The sequence below is a fragment of the Crocodylus siamensis genome, chromosome 8, assembly GCF_052110815.1.
Source record: "Crocodylus siamensis isolate JL-2025a chromosome 8, ASM5211081v1, whole genome shotgun sequence".
NCBI classification, from domain to species: Eukaryota; Metazoa; Chordata; order Crocodylia; family Crocodylidae; genus Crocodylus; species Crocodylus siamensis.
This window is the reverse complement of record NC_143402.1, coordinates 55,853,372-55,876,026: the sequence shown is the minus strand read 5'-3', so window position 1 is coordinate 55,876,026 and position 22,655 is coordinate 55,853,372. Positions and strand designations below refer to the sequence as shown.

The 22,655-nt window shown below is 55.2% G+C and overlaps 1 protein-coding gene across 5 annotated transcripts in view; it reads left to right on the top strand.

Annotated features, from left to right (window-relative positions):
• Window positions 1-22,655, top strand: part of ADGRL1 (adhesion G protein-coupled receptor L1) — a 53,865-nt gene that overhangs the window by 4,806 nt on the left and 26,404 nt on the right. For 3 of the 5 annotated variants that reach the window (XM_090061247.1, XM_090061246.1, XM_090061249.1), the window contains exons 2-4: window positions 11,507-11,676; window positions 15,457-15,670; window positions 18,669-18,778. In XM_090061247.1, coding sequence (XP_089917373.1) covers window positions 11,604-11,676; window positions 15,457-15,670; window positions 18,669-18,778 — 397 coding nt within the window. In that variant the 5' untranslated portion in view covers window positions 11,507-11,603. Of the gene's footprint in view, window positions 1-11,506; window positions 11,677-15,456; window positions 15,671-18,668; window positions 18,779-22,655 lie in introns of those variants that run through there. The other 2 variants (XM_090061251.1, XM_090061252.1) reach the window with 2 other exon arrangements.

Genomic DNA, 22,655 nt, shown 5'->3' with positions numbered 1-22,655 from the left:
CAACTGCAAAAGCTAACTGCTAGGCTACTTCTGTGCCGGGTTCATTCTGGTGTGAAGTGGGCTAAGCTGGGCTGGGCCAGGCAAGTCTAGTGGGTGTGAGGGGACCCCCACAGTTCACGGAAGCCCATGGGGAGGGATTTTCGCACCGTTGATGTCCAGTCTCTTCTCCCAACCTTGGAATAGAACCAGGTGTCCTGGCTGCCAGCCCTGCTGGAACCCCTGCACCTCACTTTGTCCTAGTGCAGAGAGGAGCATCCTGGCTCCCAGCCCCCTCCTGCTGTAACCAGCTCATGTGCCAAAGCCAGAAATAGAACCCAGGAGTCCTGGCTCTTGGGGCCTGTCTTAACTACTGGGAGAGAACACAGGGGAGGCTTGGAGTCCAACCCCGTCTTCTCCTTGATCAAACTCAATAGCTCTCCCCCCCGCCCCCTTCTTCCTTTGCTAGAGCTGGGAGGAAACCCAGGAGTCAGTCTCCTGCTGCCCACCCCCACTGACCCATGGTAGCTCCTGGGGTTCAGATCCTGACCTCTGGCCCCAGGCCCTGTGGTGTCAGGCACTGCATAGACCCAGTGCCTTGCCCTGGGCCACTCCTGGGCTGAGATGACAAGCGTTAGGAGGGGAAACTGAAGCATAGATTGAGGGGTGCAGGGGTAAGCCAGATCATCCTGGAAAGAGGAGCCCATGATCAGTGTATCAGTGTGATGGCCACTGATCAGGGAAACTGAGCTGGGGGGTGGGGAGGGATATGGGGACATGGCCAAGGTTACACAGGGGCAGAGAGAATCCAAGCATCCTGTCTCCCACCACCCCCTCCCCACTCTAACCCATTCCCAGGCCAGGAATACAACCCAGGTGTCCTGGTTCACAGGTCCCCCACTCTTAACCCATTACACCAACACCGCTCCCCCCCCCCCCCAGCTGAAGTGGAACCTAGGAGTCTGGGTTCCTAGTTCCCTTCCCCCTTCTTTTAACCCATTAGACCCCACTTCCCTCGAAGAGCTGCTGAAAGACCCCAGGTGTCCTGACACATCTTTCCATTCTACTCCTGTATGTGCAGAGCCTCATTCATGTCTAGTGTCTGGGCACTGCCTGGCAGGGGAGTTGTTGGTGGGGTTCCCCAGACCTTCATGCTGAGATTGGGGGACTCCCTCAATCTAGGTAGTGCCCACATCCCATAGGTCAACAGCTCCTGTCCCTCCAGATCTCAGTAGAGAAGGGTAGAAGGGGAAACTGAGGCACAAAGGAAAGGGACAGTCTCCCAGCAGGAATAGAGCCCAGGTGTCCTGAACCTTAGCCAATGGGCGTGCAGTATGTTTCTCCCTATGCCCCCACGGGGTCCTGGGAGCTACCACAGCCCCCTGACTTCAGGTTTTGTGTTGGGATAAGGCTGAAAAGGGGAAGAGTTAAGGGTATTGAGGCAATCCTTTATCCCCTGCTGGAGTAGGCACAGCTGCCTCTTGCCCCAACTCCCTCTCTCCCCATGCTTGCAGTTGGATAACAACCTCCTACTTCTGTCCACTGTAGCTGGTATCCTCCCTCTGGCCCCCACAGCTCATGGCTCATTCTCCTGCTGCTGGCCCAAGAGCAGCATGGCCAGGGCTACATAAGCCCTTTGGTCTGGTAGTGCCAGCATCGGGGACCTCCAGGCTCCACCAATCTCCTAGGTCCCTCCCCTGCCCCTGTGCCCCCACCCCCACCCCTTCCGCCAGCTTCATTATTTAAGAGCAGGGTGGATCCAGGCGGGCAGGAGCCTTCATTATCGTATCGAGCAAATTACCCCGTCCCCCGAACCAGTAATTTTCCTGCCACGCAGTTCAGCGCCGACGCGCTCATTAATTACAGAGATGGGAAATCGTTTGGAAGCCGGGAAAGGAGACTAATTGGTCCTTCCCCCGAGGAGGGTAAGCCAGTGCCAGCAGGGAACCCAGAATTGGGCCCCACTGGAGCCCCTTAGAGGTGGCCAGGAAGCAGGCATCTGGCTCCATGCCTCAGTTTCCCCAGGCTGGGAGTACCTAGAGGAGTATGTCCCCCTTACGTTCCTTCCCTGACCCCTACTATGTCCAGGAGTTGCTGTACCCAGGGACAGGCAGTCCCTTGGAACCAGACTGCCTGAAAAGACAGCTGGGATTTGGGGAGTAGAAACTTGGAGCCTGGACGCCTGGGTTCCATCCCCAGCCCTGGAATGGCAGGAGGGTCTCGTGGTTTAAAGCCAGGGGATGCTGGGAAGTAGGACTCCCTGGGCTCCATCCCCAGTTCTGGAATGGGAGTGGGGTGTAGTGGGGGAAGCAATGGTTTCTGGGAGCCCAAATGGTTTGGTTCTATCCCAGTTCAAGGAGGACACATGGGAGCCAGGACACTGGGGTTCTATTCCCCAGCCCTGCAGTGGCCCTGGGCACTGTGGCCTAGTGTCTGGGCCAGGCTGAGGCTTGGGAGTGGGGACTGGTTATGTCCAGGCAGCTCAGGGCCTGACATAGCAGGACGGTGGGACAGGATGCCGAGTAGGAAGCAGGCAAGGGAACCGCAGGTTGGGAGTGAGGGGCACCTTTCTCCCAATCCCTGCTGGTGCCCCTCACCCCTGCCCTGCAGCCCCCTGCCCTGCTGTTGCCCCTCACTCTCAACCCACAGCCCTCTGCTCTGCCAGCTCCATGGGGGGGGGGAGCCCCTCAGCTGTCCTGACCTTCAAGAGATGGAGAAGTGCTGAGGCAAGAGAACCCAATCCGGGGCCTGGGGAGGGGGGTCACTTCGCGCTCGTGCTGCCTGTGCTCTGCCTTCCCTCCAGTGCATTCATGCTGCACCCTCCCCTGGGGTGGGGGGGGGGCAGGGCTCTGGTTTCAGGGCTGCTGTGTCTGTGGCCAGGTGAGGGCTCCCCGGGGGCCCCGCACGATGACTCAGCCCCTGGGGGCCCTGGGTCTGCAGCACGGGCTCACGTGGCTGGGGGGGGAGGGGGGAGATGTCGTGGTCACTTCGTGTCCTTCCCAATCTACTGGGGTGGTGCCTATGGCAGAGGTGTGGCAGGCAGCAGGGGGTGCCCTGCACCACCCAAATGGTTACTGCTGGCCCCTGTGGTACTGCGGGTCCCTTGGCTCTGGGATGAGGCACTCCCTCCCCTCTCCCTACCCTAGGTGAGGCATTGGCCCCCTCCATTTGGGGGGATGGTGCTGACAGTGAGCTAGTGTGCGTGGGTGTGCTGAGCGTGTCAGTGTGCCCTGCGCGTGCGAGCATCAAGGTGTGACTCAGAGCGTGTACGTGTGCGTGCATGTGTGACAGAATGGCATGCGTGGGGGGGCTGCATGTGGCAGGGGGTGCGTGTGTTGTGCATGGGCATCGTGCAGGTTGTGCGGGCTGGGGGTGCTGTGGGCAATAGGGTGTGAGAGCAGGTATGTGTGGCAGGGCCTGTGAGGATGTGGGTGGGTGACCCCAGACATCCGAGCTCTTGCCCCCCTTCCCTGCCAGATCCCTCTCCGTTCCCAGAGCTGTGGAGAGAAGCCATGAGTCCTGGCTCTCAGCCTCCTCCACCCCATTCTGACCACAGCCTGCCCAGCTTTCAGGTCCCTGTGGAAGAGCCATCGGAGGTGCCCCCCTGCTTTCCTCCCTGCCCCCCTAATCTGTACTTCGGGTGATCTGTCACTCCTCCATTTCATGTCTCTCTTTTCATTCCCATCCTTTGCTCTCTTCCCTCGCTCTCTCCTCCTTCTTCAGCTCTAGAGCTTATTGTCAAAGCTGCCTGGGGAGCCAGGGATTTAGGGGACTGTGTCGGGGGTGAGGAGCACCAGCAGGCAGGGAGGTGCAGTGGGCAGATGGGGACATCTGGGTTCTGCCTCCAGCTGCTCTGCTGAGTGGCCTTGGCAGTGCCTGATATAATGAGGCCCCGAGCCTGCCTTGTGGGGGTCTGGGCTGAAGAGTCTGGACTAGTGGTATTTGTCCCCAGTGTCCTGTCACTGCCCTGCATCTTTGAGCCCAAAGAGTCTCTCTGAGTGGGATCTTTTGGGGGTGGGGGTACCAGTGGACAGGTTAGTCCTGACCCACAGACCCCTGTCCCCCTCCCCCCCAGCTCATCTGGCCCATGTGTGTTAACCCTTCCCATACTGAGCTCTAATGAGCCCAGCCCCAACCTGCCTGTGCCCAAGACCGCTTGTCCCTGTGCCTATCTGCCTTGGTCTCTGGGCTGTGCCCCCTGGGTGACAAGGTCTGGGGCTCAGAGCAGGGTAGAGATGGATCTGGGCTGGGGGAGAGGTACATTCTCTCTCTCACCCCTCCTCCCCCACCCCTGCATCTCTCTGCTCCGGTTCCCAGACCTTGATGGTGCTGCTCAGCAGTGGGGACCCCGCTGATGCTTTCAGAAGCCTTGGGGGAGGGGGTTCCCAGCTGCTTGCACAAATAGGGGAAGGGGGGCTGGTCCTTGTGGCTCCCTGCCAGGTGCAGGGGGCTGCACCATGGGATACTCCTCCCCCTCCAGTCCTCGGGCAGCCTGCACCTGTGTGGGAAGGGCAAAGGGACACAGGACTCCCAGCCCCTCCCCTCCCCTGCTGCCTTCAGACCTACCCCGGTGAAGCGCAAGTGTGGGGAGCAGGGGCATAGACCAGTGGGGAGAGCATGGGCCTGGAACCTCTGGATTCTTGGGTTCCCTGCCAGGCTTTGCTGCATGACCATCGGCAAGTGTTTGCTTCCTGCCTCAATTTCCCCTACATGCAGCAGCTTGGGGAAGCAGCTTCGGTGGTCAGGGAGGGGTTTGGATAGCACTCAGAACAATATGGTCCTAATCGTGGCCTAGGGGCTCTGGGCAGCTCCTGGCACTTCTATGTGTCATGAAACACCCCAGCTCCTTCTGTACTCCAGGGAAGCCTCCTAAGGGGGCCGGGCAGATCTGTGGAGGGGCTGAGACCCTGTGGGGCCAACCATGCCCTGGAACTGCACATATCCCTGCTTCAGCTTCTCCCCAGAGCCAGATGCCATGGGGGATTCCATGCCTCAGCCTTCCTGCCTTGGGGCTTAACTTCCAACCTGTGGATGGGATTATAGATCATGATGGATAAAGGGCCCGGAGCAGCTCAGCTCATCTCCCACTGGCTGGCATGGGCCCTGCTGGGTGGAGTCTGTGGGGAGATGGTGCCAACCCATCCTGCCTCTTCTCCAGCTCTAGGCCCCCTCCAGAGTTAGGGCGACTGTGCCTGTGGGAGCAGACCCATCAGGGTTCATATTTGGGGGTCCCCTGGTGCCAGGCATTGCTCTCTGCCCCCGATGCGTAGGGGTTGGCATCAGTTCTACTCTGCCATTATGTGGGAGGAAAGTTGTTCCCCAGAAGCAGCTGCATTTCTGGGCTGTGCAGGGCAAACCCTCTACCTCCTCTCTCCCAAAGGCACCAGGGAAGGGGCAGCAAGCCCAGGGTCATTGAACTCCCAGAATTAGGGGCCTGCTATGGGTCAGGATGGCAAGCAGAAATTGGGCACTTTTGGGCCAGGCATTGCATATGGCTCAAAGAGCCCCAGGGTGAGGGATGGGCCCCTCACTGGGGCAGGGGTGCAGAAGGTGGTACAAGGGAGCCATAGGACAGGTCAGGCTACCAGCCTTGCATCCCAAGGGGTATCACATTGCATAGAAAGCAGCAAGGTAGCTTTAGGGCATGCATGAGGCTTCACATGCTGGTTGCATCCACTGGTGAACTGAGCTTATGTCCAGGGACTTGCTGACAAATGCTGTGGGTCAGTGGGAGAGGGGATAGTCCTGCTGGAGTACATGGTGCTTGTCAGGGGGTGACAGCACTGTACTGTGGCAGGCAGAGGAGCTGGGCTTGGGCACTGTGGTGCCAGTCTTGGGTGTTGGGGGGATGTTAGCAGGGCTAGTTCCATGCACCACCCCTTGGCAGGGTAGGATGGATGACCTTGTCTTTCTTCTGTACTTGATTGGGAGGTGTGTTCCCATGCAAGCAGCTGTGTGGTGGAACACATCTGGGCAGTGCCTAGCATAGTGAGGCCCCAGCTCTGATGCTGATGGGCAGTCTTTTCCTAGAAGTTGAGCCAGGAGCCTTCCCCAGTGGTCATTCGAGAAGGGGCCCAATACCTTTTTGTAGCCTAATCCAGGAAGAACTGGGCTGGGAGGGCCTGGGTGCTGTGCATAGACCAGGAACCACTCCCTGCTTTAGAGGGGAGGTGTTGGGAGGTCCCAGCTCCATGTTCTACCCACTAGGAGATGCTGCCCTCCCAGATGCCCTGATTTCCCCAAAGACAGATGCCAGAGGTTGCTCCCCTTCCCTGCCCTGTGCTTCAGTTTCCTGCTGCCTGCCCTATGCTTATGATACCCCTGTTGCCAGTACATCAGAGCATGGGGGCAGACCACACTGACATCTCCCCAACAGGGTCACACCCAGGCCCTGCTTTTTCCCACACGCACCCACCTGGGCTTGTGTGCAGTGGTGCATTGTGAGAAACACAACCCACCCTCTGGGAGACTGCCCAATATGAGTTTGCCCAGGTGAGGCATGATGGGATAGCTACCCAAAATGCACTGCCGGGCCTGTCTTGCTCCCAGGCGGGGGCTAGGTGGGGACAAGTTTTCCCTGAACTTAGGGGAATGGGGGTGGCTTTTTTGAGGGGGAGCCCATGTCTGGCATCACTGTGCAGGCGAGCAAGGGGGCTGTGTATATGGGATAAACAAGGCTCTGGGTTCCTTTCCTAGCTTGCAGAGATGGGGGTGGGGCGCGAATCTCCCCCTGACCCTGTTCCCCCCAGGCTGTCCTCAGCTTTTGCTAAAAAACATAGGGACTTTTCAGGCCCTTTTGGCTTGAGGGATAATTCTCAACCTGAATTCCCTCTCTACTGCTCTCTCTCTGCTGGGCAGAGGGGCACCCGGACTCCTGGGTCCCATATGCAGTTCAGCCTGGGGAGGCGAGAGCAGACTGAACACCGGCTCCATCTCAGCCCCCTGTTCTCCCCAGTCTCCTACCAGGAGATTTCCCACTGGAAAATCCATCAGGGCCAAGAAGTATCATAGATCAGGGGAGTAAAAACAGGCCAAGGCAGGTAATTAATAAATAAACAACTAATCCCTCTATTTAGTTCAATAAGGGGGAAGCACTGAGGTTAAAAATCCTCCAGCACGGCCTCACACCTCCATTTGAATGCTTCACCTTAGAAATGTGCTGTTGGTGTGTGCCTGGGACAGCGAATATTCTGGATTGGCATCAATATTTGATACTCTCCCACCGCCCCCTTTTAATTTAGCATGGGGCCAGTAGATTATCTTAAGGCTGTGAGGGATGGATTGTATTGATGTGTTCAGTAATTGTGCCATTGCCTGAGGTTATATTTATATAGGAGGTGGAGGGTGTATATTAAAATCCATATTTTACTTTAAAATTAATATTTTAAAATATATTTGCGCATAGATATATGTTTATATCTATATATTCATAGATTTATCTACATACACATGCAATTATATGGGGTTATTTGCAGACTGTGTGTGTGTGTGTGTATGTATGTATGTATGTATATATATGCATGCATGTGTTTGTGCACGTGTGTATAAAAACTGGCTTGAAATGAAACTTTTGGGCATTATTGAAATAACCTGTTTCCTGGTTCTGAAAGAGATTTGCCTGGAATTCCACTCTTGTGAGAAATTTTAATTCTTCTGGAATTTTCTGTCAGAAATGTCCATTATTTGTTTCTTTCTTCTTCTTTTCTCCTGTCAGAAATTCCCATCTTTAGTTTCTTGCCTATAACGAATTAACGGGTTTTTTAAATGTTTTTCCTGTTCAAAATTCCAATTGTTACATCCTTTCCTCTCAGATATTCCCATTTTTCAGTTTCTTGTGCATCAGGAATTCCCATTGTTGTGCCCATTCTTTCAGAAATTCCTGGTTTTGATTCTGTCCTGTCTGTAATTCCTATTTTTACTTTCTTTCCTGTTTTTTCTTTCCCCCTTGCTTTTGTTTCCTGTTTTTAGTTTTTCCTCAGTAATTCTCATTTTTACCTAATTTCATGTCACAATTTCCCATTTTGTTTTGGTTTCTTTCCTCCATAATTTCCTTTTCCTTCCTTCCTTCCTCTACCTTCCCCAAGGCAGGCTCAGGGCAGCTTACAATAAGAGACCAGTATTACTTATAAAAAAGGGGACCGACCAAAACAAAACAATTTAAAAGGCAACCAGAGCGTTGGCATTAAGTGATGCCCTGGCCCAGCTTTCCTTGCTAAGCACCTGCCCAGGCTGGGCTTTCCAGTGAGGGTCAGTTGGGGCTGATGAGCACCTGCCAAGGACACCCTCCCATGTGTCTTTGCTGTGCATTGGCAGTCGATGGTGCTTGCAGGATGCTGCTCTCACCCACCCTCAGTGATTGTAGTGGGTGCAGGCAATCCCTGCGATCTGTAAGGCCCAGACTGTTTAGGGCTCCTTTTCATTTTTTTCCTCTTTTTTCCTGTGAGGGTTTCCCATTTTTTTCATGAGTGTCAGAAATGCTAATTGTTTAGTTTCTTTCCTTTCAGAAATCCCCCTTTATGTTAGTAATTCACCCATTTCTTTTTGTTCCTTTTCTTCCTTTTTTGTCAAAATTTCCTGTTTCTTGTTCCTTTCCTGTCAGATGAGTTTCATTTTCTGTCCCTTTCCTATCAGAAATTTCCATGTTTTATTAGAATTTCCTGGGTTTTTTGTTGCTTTCCTGCCAGAAAAAATCCAATTTTTCTTTTGTTCCTTTTCTGTCAGATTCCTATTTTTGGTCAGAAACTTATTTTTTTAGCTTCTTTCCTGACAGAAATTCCCATGGTTTTTTGTTTTTTCTTTTTCTTTGTCAGACTTTCCTGGTTTTGTTGCATTCCTGTTAATAAATATTTTTTAAAATCCATTGTCAGAATTTCCTGTTTTTTTTGTTGCTTTCCTGTTAAATAAATAAATAATATATAATAAATCCTTTTTATTTCTTTCCTCTCTCCAATTCTCATTTATTTCTTTGATCAGAAATTCCCATTTTTTTAATTTCCTGAATTTGTTGATTTCCTATCAGAAATTCCCATTTTTTATTTTTACGAAAAATTCCCATTTTTTGTTTCTTTCCTGTCAGAAATTCCCTTATTTCAAGTTTTTCTTGTCAGAAATTTACATTTTTTATCTTTTTTTCTCTTCCTCCTTCTCTTCTTTAAATTTCTTCCCTGTCAGAGATTTTGCGTGTTTTAAATACTGTTCCTGTCAAAGTCCTTTTTTTTTTTTTTTTGACTTTTCTTGGGAGATGCATTGAATTTGCAGCTTTCCCTCCTGTTTAGGGTGAAAGCAGCTCTCAGAAGCGGCCTCATTATTTTCTGCCTTTTGGAGTCCCCCCCACTTCTGGCTGCACCCTCCTCCAGTGGACCTGGTCTGCGGGCCATAGTTTTGGAGTCATCTCGACCTTGCTCCTGACCCCTCTATGCCTATTTGGGGAAGGAAGCACAGGAGCCCAGAGGCTGGGGTGTGGGGCACTTGGGTTCTGGCCGCAGCTCTGCCACCAAATTGCCCATCCACCTCGGTCAAGTCAGTTCACCTCTCCCCCTCTTTGTGCCTCAATTTCTCCAAGGGGTATGACCATGTGGGCCTTTGTGTGAAGCCTTTTGAGGTCTAATGGGTGGGGATGACAGGTCTTTTGGGTACCAGAACAGAGTACTGAGAGAGGAAAGGCTATTCAGATGTGAACTGGGCCTTCCATATTGGCTTAATTGGACTTAAATTCTCACCCTCACTTATGACAATTAAAGCAGAACATTACTGGCTCTTGTTTGCATGTGGGCCCCTGAGTGTGGTGTTTTCATGGGATTCAGCCCAGTGATACTGCTGTGGAAACTGGCTTTGAGGAGCCTCTTGTTTCTCCCTCACCTGGAGCCCTGGTGTAGCTAGGTGTGTGCAGCCAGAGGTCCGATACCCCCAGGCTGGTTTGGAGTAAGAGTGTGTCCACCTGGGGAGGACAAGGCAGAGTTTGTGTAGTTGGGATGGTTTGAAACACCTGTGATCCTAGTCCCTTCTCTTCCCAGATGGTCACCACCCAAGAGAGGAAACTGAGGCATAATGCCCTGCCTTACCCTGGTGTTGCTGAGTGTAATCCCTGCCTCCCCCACAACAGTGTTCCCAGCTCTTCCCAGACAGTTCTGGGAGCGAGTCCTGCGGCCGAGCCAGACGGCTTTAGCTCGTTAATCTCCTTGTGTAATTAAATCCCCCGAGACCTGTAATCACTTTGGCTGTGCTGCTTCCACCCCCCCCCATCTGTGCAGAGGCAGGCACAGAGGTGGAAGGGGAGGGGGGTACAGATGCGACCCCCAACTCTGCCTCTACTTGCTTGTGCAGCCCTGGTTGGGAGGGACCTTGGCTGCCTCCAGACTTGGTTTCCCTTCCTGAGGAATGAGGGTAAAGGAGCCTCCTGCATGTCCTGTTTGGACTCCGGCTTGAGGGGGATGTTTTTGGGTAGCATCCAGTGTGACAGGGTCCTGATCTTGGCTTGGGGGCCTGGGCAGTGCCTGGTGCAATGGTGCCCCAATTTCAGCTTGAGGGTCTGAGCAGTCCTGGGCACAGTGGGGCCCCCATCTCGGTTTGTGCAGCTTTCAGCACGCTGGAGAGTTGTCTGTGGCCATTTCCTAGGACCTGCTCCTCTTAGTGAAGGAATCCAAGCTCTGAGCCCATAAATCCACTGAGGCAAGAGCAAAGCACACCTTTAATGTCTGCTCTTCTTGCTGCCCTTTGCTGTGGGGGAGGGAGCGGTTTTGCTGGGAGAATGGAGGGAGGTGGGGGGCTCCAACAGGTTTTTTGTGCCCTAACGTGGGGAATCAGTCTGGGATTTCATAGTAATGGGTTTGAATGGGATCATTTGAGCCCAGATTTTTCTCCTGCCCGGGCAGGGGGTCAAACTTGAAGATCTACAAGGTCCCTTCCGACCCGACTTCTGTGATTGGAATGCTGGGCTTGCTAAGGGCTGTGAATTCACCATTCAGTGCAGCTAGCTCTGGGGTGGAGCCCAGCCACTGCATAAAAAGGCTCTGGATATTCCCCCTAGCCTTGCCCATCTTGGGGGTGCGGTGTGGCAGCTGTTCAACATTTGCTTGCTCTGTGCCAGGAGATGCAGCCAGCTCTGGGGTGAGTGACATAGCATCAGAGCAGCTCAGAGAGGTGGGCCTTGGCTCCCCTGATGGAGAGGGAAAGAGAACCCAGGAGTTCAGGCTCCCAAGAGCGCAGCTCTAACCCATACAAGCCATTTACTTCAAAGAGCTGAGAGCAGAACCCAGGAGTCCGGGGTCCCAAGAGCCCACTTGAATCACTCCAGCCCACTTCACTCATAGAACTGGGAGTGAACTCAAGAATCCTTGTGCCCCACCCCCCATCCACCCAGAGGGGGTGGTTAGGGCACAGCAAGCTGTTAACCCTTCCCATGCTGGGCTGGGAGTGAAAGTGTGACAAGAATAGAAGTGGAGGGAAGGGGGGCACTAGTGTTGAGGAGGGGCAGGGGCTCTCCCTGCTCCTCCCCCATGCTCATCTCATGGCATCTCCCCTCCCATCACAGGGCTGCTGTCTGCCAGATCTCGCACCCCCCTCTGTGATGCCGGGAGAGGCTCAGGGCTTGGGCTGCTGAGATCTGTGTGAGGGAGTGCTCCTGTGACATGATGGCCCGACTGGATCCTGCCTTGTGGAGCCTGTGCATCACCACCGTCCTTGTAACCTCGGCCACACAAGGTAGGATGGAGCGGGGCTGAGCATGGGGAGGAGCTGGATATGGAGGGAGGTGGGGGGGACTTAGGCACTGAGGGAGAAGGTGCAGGTCCAAACACTTGGAGAGCATGGGGGGTTGGGAACTCATTGCACCCCACCCTCGCACCCCCATTGGCCTACACTACTGCCCTGACCTGCCACTAAGGGTTGCTCTGCAGCTGTCAGCTCTCACTAGGCCTCAGCACCTCCTGGGGGAGGGGATATGACCCCCTAGTGCTCAAATTGGCCCCCACAGTATCCTTCTAGGGGGAGAAGGGGGGTTCTTCTGGCCCTTTGGTGGGCTGGTAGTCCTGGGGGTAGGTGGGGGGTTCTTGTCATTTCTAGCATCATGGTACAGCCACGTGGGTGGGGGGAATATGACCCTGGGTGCCTCCCACCAGTCCCGTGTGTGCCCCTTGCTCTCAACTCCAGCCCTGAGTCATTGCAATGAGACTGGGAGCTTCTGGGGCAGGGGCTGCTACTCTTGATATCTGACCAGTTGTGTCTGACACCTCAACACCCCCCCCCCCAAGCTGTGTCCTGCTTCATCCTGATTTCTTCAACTGACCAATGCGAGGAAACGGTCAGTAAAGCTAACCGCACCTTGTCATGCATCTACAGATGCATCACAAGCAGGTCCAGGGAAGTGATCGTTCCCTTCTATGCAGCATTGGTCAGGCTGCAGTTGGAGTACTGCATCCAGTTCTGGGCACCGCACTTCAAAAGGGATGTGGCTAGCATAGAGAGGGTCCAGAGGAGGGCCACTCGCATGGTCAGGGGGCAACAGGCCAGGCCCTACGAAGATAGGCTAAATGCCCTAAATCTATTCAGCCTCCACAAGAGAAGATTGAAAGGGGATCTGGTGGCTGTCTATAAGGTCACCAGGTGGGACCAACAGAAAATGGGTGAGGCTCTGTTCCCCCAGGCATCACCTGGGATAACAAGGAATAACGGCCACAAATTGATTGAGTAGGTTCAGGCTTGATATTGGGAGGCATTACTTTATAGTTAAGGCTGCCAAGCTCTGGAATGAGCCCCAAGGGAGGTGGTGCTCTCCTCTACTTCGGAGGTCTTCAAGAGGAAGTTGGATAGATATCTGGCTCTGGGGTATTATGATGCCAGCACTCATTGCTGCCCAGGGCAGGGGGTTGAACTTGATGATCTGTTCAGGTCCCTTCTGACCCTAGAAACTATGACAACTAGAACAAGGTGGTCTTGTGCTGCTTTTTCCTGTGCTCTGGTCAGGATCAGGCCCCCAACATTCCCCAGCTGGATGGGCATTGCTGTGTTTAATACCTGGGTGGGGGAGACTGGGTACCCCAGGAGCAGTTGCATTTCCCTGGCAGCTGCCCTGGGGGATGGGTTACAGGGGAACACAGCCAATCTGCATCCAGGTCTGGGGAGGAGCAGTGCCTGGCTGGGGAAAGAGGGGTGGGCAACTGAGAGCAGGCTCTGGGAGTGCTGGAGGTCTGTGGGCCAGTCAGGCTGCAGGGGAAGATGGGAGCTGCCCGGCCTGGCTGCAGGGGGAGTCAGTGGCAGAACATGTCCACACTGATGCTCCCAGCTGGGTGCACATGGGGCAGAGGAGGGAGCGGGAGCTCTGCTACTGGCAGGGGAGACTGGCCAAGGGAGCAGTTCATGGGTGCTCATGGGTTTCATGCAGCCACCAATACTCATGAAAACTGCCATGACTACCCCAGGATTTTCACAGATTGTGTTATGGGGGCTTTGGAGCATTGTGAGTCCCTTCCCCTACCAGACTGTCTCAGCCCTGCAGCCAATCACTACCTCCCTTTGTCCTGACTGGCCCTTCCCACATTTGCACTGACAAGTGGTGTGCAAGCCTGGGGTGGATCATGAGTTACGTAAATCACTGCATACCCCGATTGCCTAGCTTTTGTCACCAAGTCATGTTTCCTGCCCCGATTGGACGGGTCTGTCACCAGTGTCACACTTTGCCTATTCTGGCTCTCTGATTGGATGGCTCCATGGCCAGTATCACTCAGTCCTGTCCCCTGCTCCTTCACTGGATGTCTGGCGCTTCCTTTGCTTGCAAGTGACCAATTCAGGCCCTGAGTGAAATCTGTGAAAGCTCTGGTGAGCCTTTCACTAGGGTTGGGTGGATGCATGAATACTCATGACCTCCCTGGGTTCCCTCCAGGGGTCAGTCAGGACCCAAATTGCTCCACTTGAGACCTGGCTGCATTTCAGAGCTGTTGTGGTAGCAGGTTTTGGTAGTACTGGTGTTGGTAGTACTGAGAGGTGGAGGGAGTACTGGGTGCGACCCAGGCAGCCTGGGTTCCATTCCCCAATCTGGGAGGGGAATGGGATCTATGGGAGAGGGGGGAACTAGGAGCCCAGACACCTGGGTTCTCTGATTCTGTCATTGTTCTGGTGTGTGACTCGGGGCCCATGACCCCCTCTGCTATTCCTCAGTTTCTCTTCTCCCTCACAGCTCTGAACTCTTCAGGGCTGAAATTTCCCATTGCTTTCATGGAAGGGGGCCGTTCAGGTACCTGGGCTAGGGTTGTCAATACAGGACCCTCTTTCTGAACACACGTGCAAGTGTGCTTGTGCATGCACATAAGCTCACTCAGGTGCCCGCCTGCAGACAAATGCATGCTGGAATGCACACATGGGCCCACTGACTAGCATGCTGGCAGGTGTGAGCCATGCATACATGTGTGCATGAATGGATACTGACACACTCACAAGCACATTGCCAGATGGGAGCACATGCAAATGCATCTACCCGCACATGGACCCACATGCACAAGCACCCATGGGCATGTTGGCACACCCAGGTACATTGAAATACGTGTGCATATGCACATACATGCACACCTGAACATAGACACTCAGGCCTGTTCATCAATACAACAGCCAGACCACTGTCCCCTTCTCTCCCCTGCCCTCCCCCAGTACTTCCCAGCAGGCTCCATATCCTGGGTCGAACCCAGGAGTCCTGGTTCCCAGCCCTCTCTGCATTTACTTAGTAACACCGTGCCCCTCCCAGAACTGGGGACAGGACCCGGGCATCCAGGTTTCTGTTGGGGTAGGGAATGGTTTGCCTGTGGTCACTGCTCTGTTTTGGGGAAGGGAAGGGATAGCTCAGCATGTTCCCAGCTCCATCCTGGGCGCTTCAGTGTGGGGAAGAAACAAGGGGAGGGCAGGGGCTGATTAAGCAGCAGGGCAGAAGCCTGCCCTGTCCTGTCTAGCACCACCCTTTGCTCCCATCCTGGGAGGTAGAAGGCCAGGGCTGAGATACTAGGTAGATTATGGCCTCTGTCCCCCATTAAGTTGCCCACTTTGAGGACATTGGTCCCATCCTTGGGACCCTTGAGCCTGCTTTCAATCCCCAGAGATGAGAATGAACCCAGGTGTCCAGGCTCCCAGCCTCCTGGCCCCAACTATTAGAACCCACTTTCCTCCTTGGTCTGGGAATGAACCCAGGCATCCTGACCTGGGTCTCAGGGTCAATTGCATTGTTCATGGGGGTAGAGACGGCAGTTTCCTGCAAAGCTGGATCTTCTCCACACAGGGAGATGGAGGTATATTGGACATGAGGGAGTTCTCAGATGGGCAAGGTGTTGGCATTGCCTGGGTGGAGGAGGAGTGTAGAGTCACTGATGAGACCCTTCTGAGGCTGTGCTGAGCACAGGTCTGAGCCAGGTGGGGTGGGGAGGCATGTGTGCCTGGGGCTGTGGGACTCCCTGGGTAGCCTCCCTCTCCCCTGTGATGTGGTATCTGTTCCACCTCCCACAGGTCTGAGCCGGGCAGGGCTGCCCTTTGGGCTGGTGCGTCGGGAGCTGGCATGCGAGGGTTACCCCATTGAGCTGCGGTGCCCAGGCAGCGACGTCATCATGGTGGAGAATGCCAACTACGGACGCACAGATGACAAGATCTGCGATGCCGACCCCTTCCAGATGGAGAATGTCCAGTGCTACCTGCCCGACGCCTTCAAGATCATGTCCCAGCGGTGAGCGCCAGGGGCGGGTGGCTGTCTGTCTCTGTTCCTCTGTCTATGGCTCTGTCCATCCTTCCATCTATTCCTCCACCTGTCCTTCTGGCCATCCATTGTGTCCATCTATCCATGTGTCTGTCCATCCGTCCCCTCAGCCCTCTGTCTGTCTCTATCTCTCTCTGCCCAGGCCAGCACAGCCACCCCACTATCCACGCAGCTCTCACCCAGCCATTTCTCCCTCCATCCATCCCCACATAGTGCTCTGTCCAGCTGTCTATCTGTTCGGTCTCCTGGCTGTCCGCATCTCCATCCCAGTGCAGCCGTTTCTGTCCCTTTCCACACAGCTCTCTCCATTTGTCTCTGCACCTTTCTCTCTGTCCATCCACCCTTTCTGGGGCTTGAGGTCAGGTATCTGGAGACAGTGGGCAGGTGCTGACAAGATGGGAGCACTGGAGGGAGCAGAGTTTAGTGGTTAGAGTGGGGAGTCTGTACCTAGTGCCTGATGAGCTGGACTCCCAGAAGCCTTTGCAGTAGGAAGCAGCATGGGGTGGGGTAGAGGCATCCCCAGGCCCCACCCCACAATGCTACTCCCTGTCTCATATCCAGGGACCATCTCCCCTCCCCCCCCCATTAGCTGCTGCCACCTGCTCTCACCAAAGCTGATGCAAGAGCGGGGGAGGGGTGGGGGGGGCATTCCCGGGGGCCAGTAGGTGCCAGGCAGCGGTGCCACTGCAGTGCCAGTGATGGCAGGAGAAGGAGGGCCTCCTGCCCCTGGCTCAAGCTTCTCCTGTACCAGGCGCCAGCCAGGGGCACATCCATCAGCCCCTGGGGTCAGAGCTTTGGTGGGGGAGGTCCAGATCCTGGGTTGCACTGGGGTTTGAGGAGGGCTGGGAGCCAGGACACCTGGGTTCTACTTTAGCTTGGGGGTGGAGAGAGGAGGTGTCTGGTGGGTTAAAGTTTGAGTGGGGTGTGACTATAAGCTAGGATGCCTGGGTTCTGTCCTCTGCTCTGAAAAGTACTGTGGGGTCTGGGGGGTTATAGCAAGAGGGGAATGGGAGCCTGGATGCCTGAGTTCAGTCCAAGCTTTGGGAAGGGAGTGGGGTCTGGGGGGGCTGGACAGGGTTACCAGTGTGTTTTGCCCCCCCCCGCCTTCACTCTCCCATCTTGGTTCTTCCATGGGCCTGGTTCCCAGCCCCCTGGATTTCTGCTCCCCCCCCCAGTAACCTGCAGTGACAAGTTCACCCCAGCCTGTGTTGGAGAGCCTGTGTGAGATGAGCTGACCCCTTCTCGAGCTGGGGCCTGGTGGGGGAGGTAGGGGGCAGGGATCCAGCCCCTCCCCAGCAATAGGATGAAAAGAGCCTGGTGCAGCAGCACCGCCTGGTGGCCGCTCTGTGCTATTGCACCTGTGCAAAGGCTAGGCCAAGGCTAAGTACAGGTTTCCCTCGCTTTATGCTGTACATGTGTTCCTGGAAAACGGTGCATAACTCGAGTTTGCATAAAGGGGAATCCACTTTACCTTATAACAAATAGGGATATGTTCCAAGACCTTGACTGTAGTGACCCCCAGACCCATTTCTACCACTTTTACAAGACAATTTTGGTACTCGCCAACAGCAGACAGTACACACAAGCACAGGGTGGTGGTGAATGTTTAGTTGGTGTGAAGAGGGGGTGCTGAAGGCTTCACTGATGGGCTAGGGAGAGAGGTAGGAGATAAGCTAGTGGGACGCTTAGAAGCCATAATGAGGATGGCAACTTACAGAAGCATGTGTTGCAGACAGCAAGTGACGAGCACAGATCTACACAGGAGACCATATTTTGGTTCACGTCACTCCCACAGTGCACTGAACAGAACAGCTGATTGTGGGCTTCCACGCCATTGATCGCATAAGAGTGAATTTACCTTGCATATAACACATTTTTGGTGTATAAAGGGTCATTGCGTAAGAGCGAATTCACACGTGCAGAACCCACATAAAGCAAGGGAAGTCTGTACTGCAATACCTGCTCCATCTGGGCTCTGCCTTCCCATGGCCCCTGGCATATCCCAGGGCTCTGCAAGCAGACTGGAGGGGCAGGGAGGCCCGTCCTGGACTTCAGGGTTCTGCCATGTCTCATCACACTCCTGGCCCATCTCACACTTCTGATGTGGGCACTTGCTGCCAGGCTCCAAGGCTCTGGCTGGCAGGCACAGGGGTCAGGGAGGGCCCACGGAGCTGATCCGGGGCTACATGGGGCATGTGCACATGCTGCAGTTAATCCAAAGTATTTTGGAATAGACAGACAGTGCCCAGTGTTGGATGCCTATGGGTAAGGGTGTTGGGCATGGCTCAGTGCACATGTATGTGTGTACATGTGCCACTGCTTCAGGTTGGGGAAAGGCTGTCTCATCTCCTTTTCCTGGGTTCCTCTAGTGGCCCCTGGTGAAATACCCTCCCCCCACCCCGCAGGTCTTTGCCCCTTGATCCATGACAGGTGACTCTTGCCCCAAATTTAAGCCCTCTTCCCCTCCCCCAGTCGCAGGTTAACACCCACCTTGGACAGGCCAGCCTCAGACGCCACCCCAATGGTGGACTCTGGACCTGGTGCTGCTGATCACAGCTGCCTAGAGGAGGCAGGAGGGATTCTGGCTGGAAGTAGGGAGCCCCAGAGTTCAGGCGTCCTATGTGGAAAGGACTCCTGTAAGGAGATTGGGGAGGAAACCCAGGAGTTGTGGTCACCAGCTTACAGTCCACTCTAACCACTAGGCTTCACTCTAGCTGTTGAGCTGAGGATGAACCCAGAAGTCCAGATTCCCTGCCCGGGCTCTCAGCGTCCCTTATCTTCCCCCACCTAACCAGAGTCAGGGTGTGAACCGCCTTCCAATCCTAATTGCAGTCCCAATCCCACTGTCCCCTTACCCCCTGTTCCTGCTCTAGCTGGCTTCTTGATGCCCCCTCATTCCTATGTGCCACTGCTCTACCGCAGAAGTGGCTGCATGATATTAACCCCTCATGTGCTCTCCCCCCTGCAGGTGCAACAACCGGACACAGTGCGTGGTGGTGGCTGGCTCGGATGCCTTCCCAGACCCCTGTCCTGGGACCTACAAGTATCTGGAGGTTCAGTATGACTGTGTCCCTTACAGTGAGTCCACTTCTCCATGCTCTCCTCACTGCTGGCTTCTCCACCCTCTGCGACAGCCCCTCCCCTCCCCCCCAGGACCCAGGGGGCAGATACCCCTGAACTGGCTCCCTAGCCCAGTGAGCTGGCACCAGGGAGGGGGGAAGGGGCATGTCTGGGTCCACCTTGGCTAGGACCATTTTTATAGGAAGGAGGGGGTGGGGTATGAATGCCCCATGGTGACGCTAAGTGGCACCATGCTGCAGGGAGCAGCGAGGCCAGCAAGGGGTGCTCTTCCCAGGCAGATAGGACTAGCTTCAATGCTCTGTGGCAGCAGTAGGGGGTGCTGTGCTGCCAGGGACACAAGGGGATGCTCTTCTTGCATAGTGGGGAGGGAAAGCTCCAAGGCGACTTCACCCCATGCATCACCCTTGCACCCTAGCCTGCCCTGCCTTGTATCACTGATAGAGAGTTCCCTATGTCTTTCCAGCCCCCCCCAGCTGAGGCTAAGCCCTTGGGGGAGTTACCCTTGAATGGGACAGGGGGATTTCCTGCCCCAGGAAGAGCAGGAAGCTGATGGGTGCAGAGAGGGGATTTGAGAACACCTGGCAAGTGGTTAGAGCAGGGATCTGGGAGCCAGGACACCTGGATTCCCCATTATGGGAGGGTGGTGGGGTCTGGTGATTTAGAGCAGGGTCACGCTGGGAGCCCAAGCACCTGGATGTAGTGGTAGATTGTGGAGGTAAATGGAAAGGGTGCATGTGTTGGGGGCAGGTTTCAGGACGATGGTTGGGGGGTGGGGGGTCACCTGCCTGAGACCAAATTGGGACATGCTAGGAAATCCCCCAGGGGAGTGAGCTACACTGATCTGCATGTGTCGCAGTGCATGCGAGAGTGCACCAGTGTGTGATCCTTGCATGTGTGTATATATGTATTAGTGCGTCACCTTGGGTGGGCATGTGTTGCGGGGTAGTTATAGGTGTATACCAGAAGTGGTGCTGGAAAAGGCAGGTTTCCCATCCAAGTAGTAACCAGGCCCAATCCTGCTTGGCTTTCAAGACCAGGGGTGTTCAGGGTGGCCACAGGCCATGGGAAGTGGGTTTGGAAGAGACAAGGAGTAGGGTTGAAGAGAGCAGGATATCCCATCGTGCTGGGGCTGTTGTGCTCTATGGTGGCTCCTTCCAGATGGGTGAAGGCATTCCCAGAGCAGAACACCAAGAGGGCAGCGCTGCTCCCAGTCCTGTGCTTTGGGGCTGGACTCCCAAGATGGGCCACCCCGTAGCTCCCCTGGAGAATCTTTCCAGCTTGCAGAGGGAAAGGAGGCAGCTTCAGGTCATTGCTCCATCCAGAGAGGTGGCAGCAGCTGCTCTGGTGAAGGGTGCTGTTTCAGGGTCCACTGCCTCCTGGGTCTGCAGCCCCTGCCCTCCCCACCCGCTTTGTCTGGTGAGCCAGGGCAACTCATTTGGGAGGGATGGGGGGCGCTTCCTGTGGTTTGATACCCTATACTTGGGAGAGGGGTTGGGGAGGGGCCCTGGTCACCCCCCACCCCCCCGGTTGGTTTCTCCTCGCAGACGGACAGATCTGGACAGATGGATGCCCCCCCTCCCCCGCTCCCCTAACTCCTTCATTTCTGATTCCTGCTCTTTTGCCTTCCAGCCACGGGACAGATGCTCTCGGCTCCGGACCTGGCTGCCTGCCACCCCCACGCCCCCCTTCCCCCCTGCCCCAGCAGCACTGGGCGCCATGGCCTTCCCTGCCCCTTGCCCTGCAGGGGGGTGTCCAACAGACCACTACCCCTTTTTCTTTACGGGGGTGCATGCTGGGGGGGAAGGGAGGTAAGGGGGTACCTGCCAGCTGTGGGGTAGCCATAGAGCACAGAGAGGAGATGGCCATGGGTGGAAATTGGTGTCAGTGGGGTCTGGCTCTCATTCCCCTGGCAGCACATGATCCATTCTGGTCCAGAGTGAGGCACCCTATCCTATTTCTATGCAAGGTGGAGCTCTTTACCCCTCCCCCAAGGTCCTTGCTTCCTCTGACTCTTCCAGTCCTGTGATCCTTGCCCTCAACAGGGAGAGACCCTCCCCCCAGCCTGATTTGGACCTGTGTCTTTGCAAAGTCCCACAGCCTAATGAGGTCCTCCTGCTGACCAAACATCTCTGGTGCTCTCTGGGGCCCAGCGTGTCTGGGAAACCCATGTTCAAGCCCCTGCTCTGACCTAGTACAGCCAGGACTTGAACCCAGGGCTCTGCATGGCACCTGGGTGATTGGTTGCTCCTGGCCATTGCCCTTTTACCAGGCAGCACAGGCCCCTGCTCTAGGGTAACTCAGCTAAATCAGGTGGAGAATTACCCCAGGTAGCCTGGGGAAAGCTCTGGGGTAAGTGACTTTGGGCTAGGTGCCATCTGTCCATGTCCATCCTAGAGTGCCTGGCAGCCCAGTGCCCCCTGGTGGGATTCTGCTGTGGGCTGCTGCCTTGGGATACTTGTATCTGCCTACTTCCAATACCAGGGTCACGAATGAGGCCCATATAAGTCGCACCATGGTGTGTGTCTGCCTGGGTGCACTCTCCCCAGTAGTGGTAGACACAGTAATGGGATGAGAGGCATGACAACCCCCTCTCCTTGCCACCCACAATGCTTTGCAGCCCCAGTCTCTGCCCCATGGCTCACCTAGTCTCTCTGTGCTCTGTGCTGCATCCTGCTGCCCTGTCTGGCTCTCCTGGGCTGACCCAGTGCTGTTGATGCCCCCAGGGGTGAGGGTAGGATGTGGAAGGTGGGGCGGGGGGCTTGTGAATTGAACCCCACGCTTCTTCCTTTGCAGCTGCCTCGGCTCTAACCTTGCGGCGTCTCTTCCTCCCTAGGTGCCCAGCGCGTGCGGGGGGCGGGGCTGGCTCCCTCCTTCCTTCCCTTTGGTTTCTCCCTTTGTTTTTTTTTCCTTCTTTCTGTTTTTTCCTTTAATTCCGTTGCGGTTTTTTTTTTAGTGTTGAATCCCACCCCACCTCCCCCCCAGTTGGTGTAATAGTACTGAGACACCCCCCCTTCCTCATTGCCATTTCCTGTTGCACTCTTGCCTGACATTCTTCCCTGGGGACCGCAGGGTGGGGCTGGCACAGTTGTTGGGATAATGCCTAGAGACCCAGGCTGAGATTGGGGCCCTGTCACATCAAGCACTGTCCAGGCCCCCAGGCCAAGATCAGGACCCTGTGGCACCAGGCACTGGCCAGACCCCCACGCCAAAATCAGGACCCTGTTGTGCTGGGTACTGCCCAGGCTGACATTAGGGCCCATTCTGGTGGGCTTTACTGATACCTACCCCTCCCAAACAGCCTGCATGTAGCAGCTCAGAAGTGGTCCCCAAGCCCTTCAGTTCCCTTAAAGCTACTTCCTCCTTCCACCTCACTGGTCCCCAGCACCCAAGCCTCCATAGTCTCGAACACACAAGGAGACCTTGCTTTCCACCCTGTGGTTCCTGGTGGTTCTGTGCCCCTGCTCTGACCTTTAAATTACCCCCAAATCCTGGGGCTTCCAGAGCAGAGTTGAGCAAGATTGTGCCTTGGGGCTCTGGTGATCCCCTTCCCTTGGGGTCAGGGCTGCTATGGGCCCTTGAGGAGAGAGGTAGAGCCAGGTGTCTGTGCCCATAGGTCCAGGGGGCTTGTTCCTTTGGGGTGGGGAAAAAATGCCACCCTGATGCTGCCATCAACAAAGGCAAGGGGAACCAAGGACAGTTTGGGGTTGGCCCAATGGTATATGTACCCCCACCAGCCAGCCAGCTCCATGTGGGTCTGTCTCCACAGCTCTACCTCCATCTTCCTATCCATCCCCCGCTTCTTCCGCATCCATCCCCAGGCATCCCTTTAGCCATTTGTCCATTCATTCACACATACCTTTGTCCATCCACATGC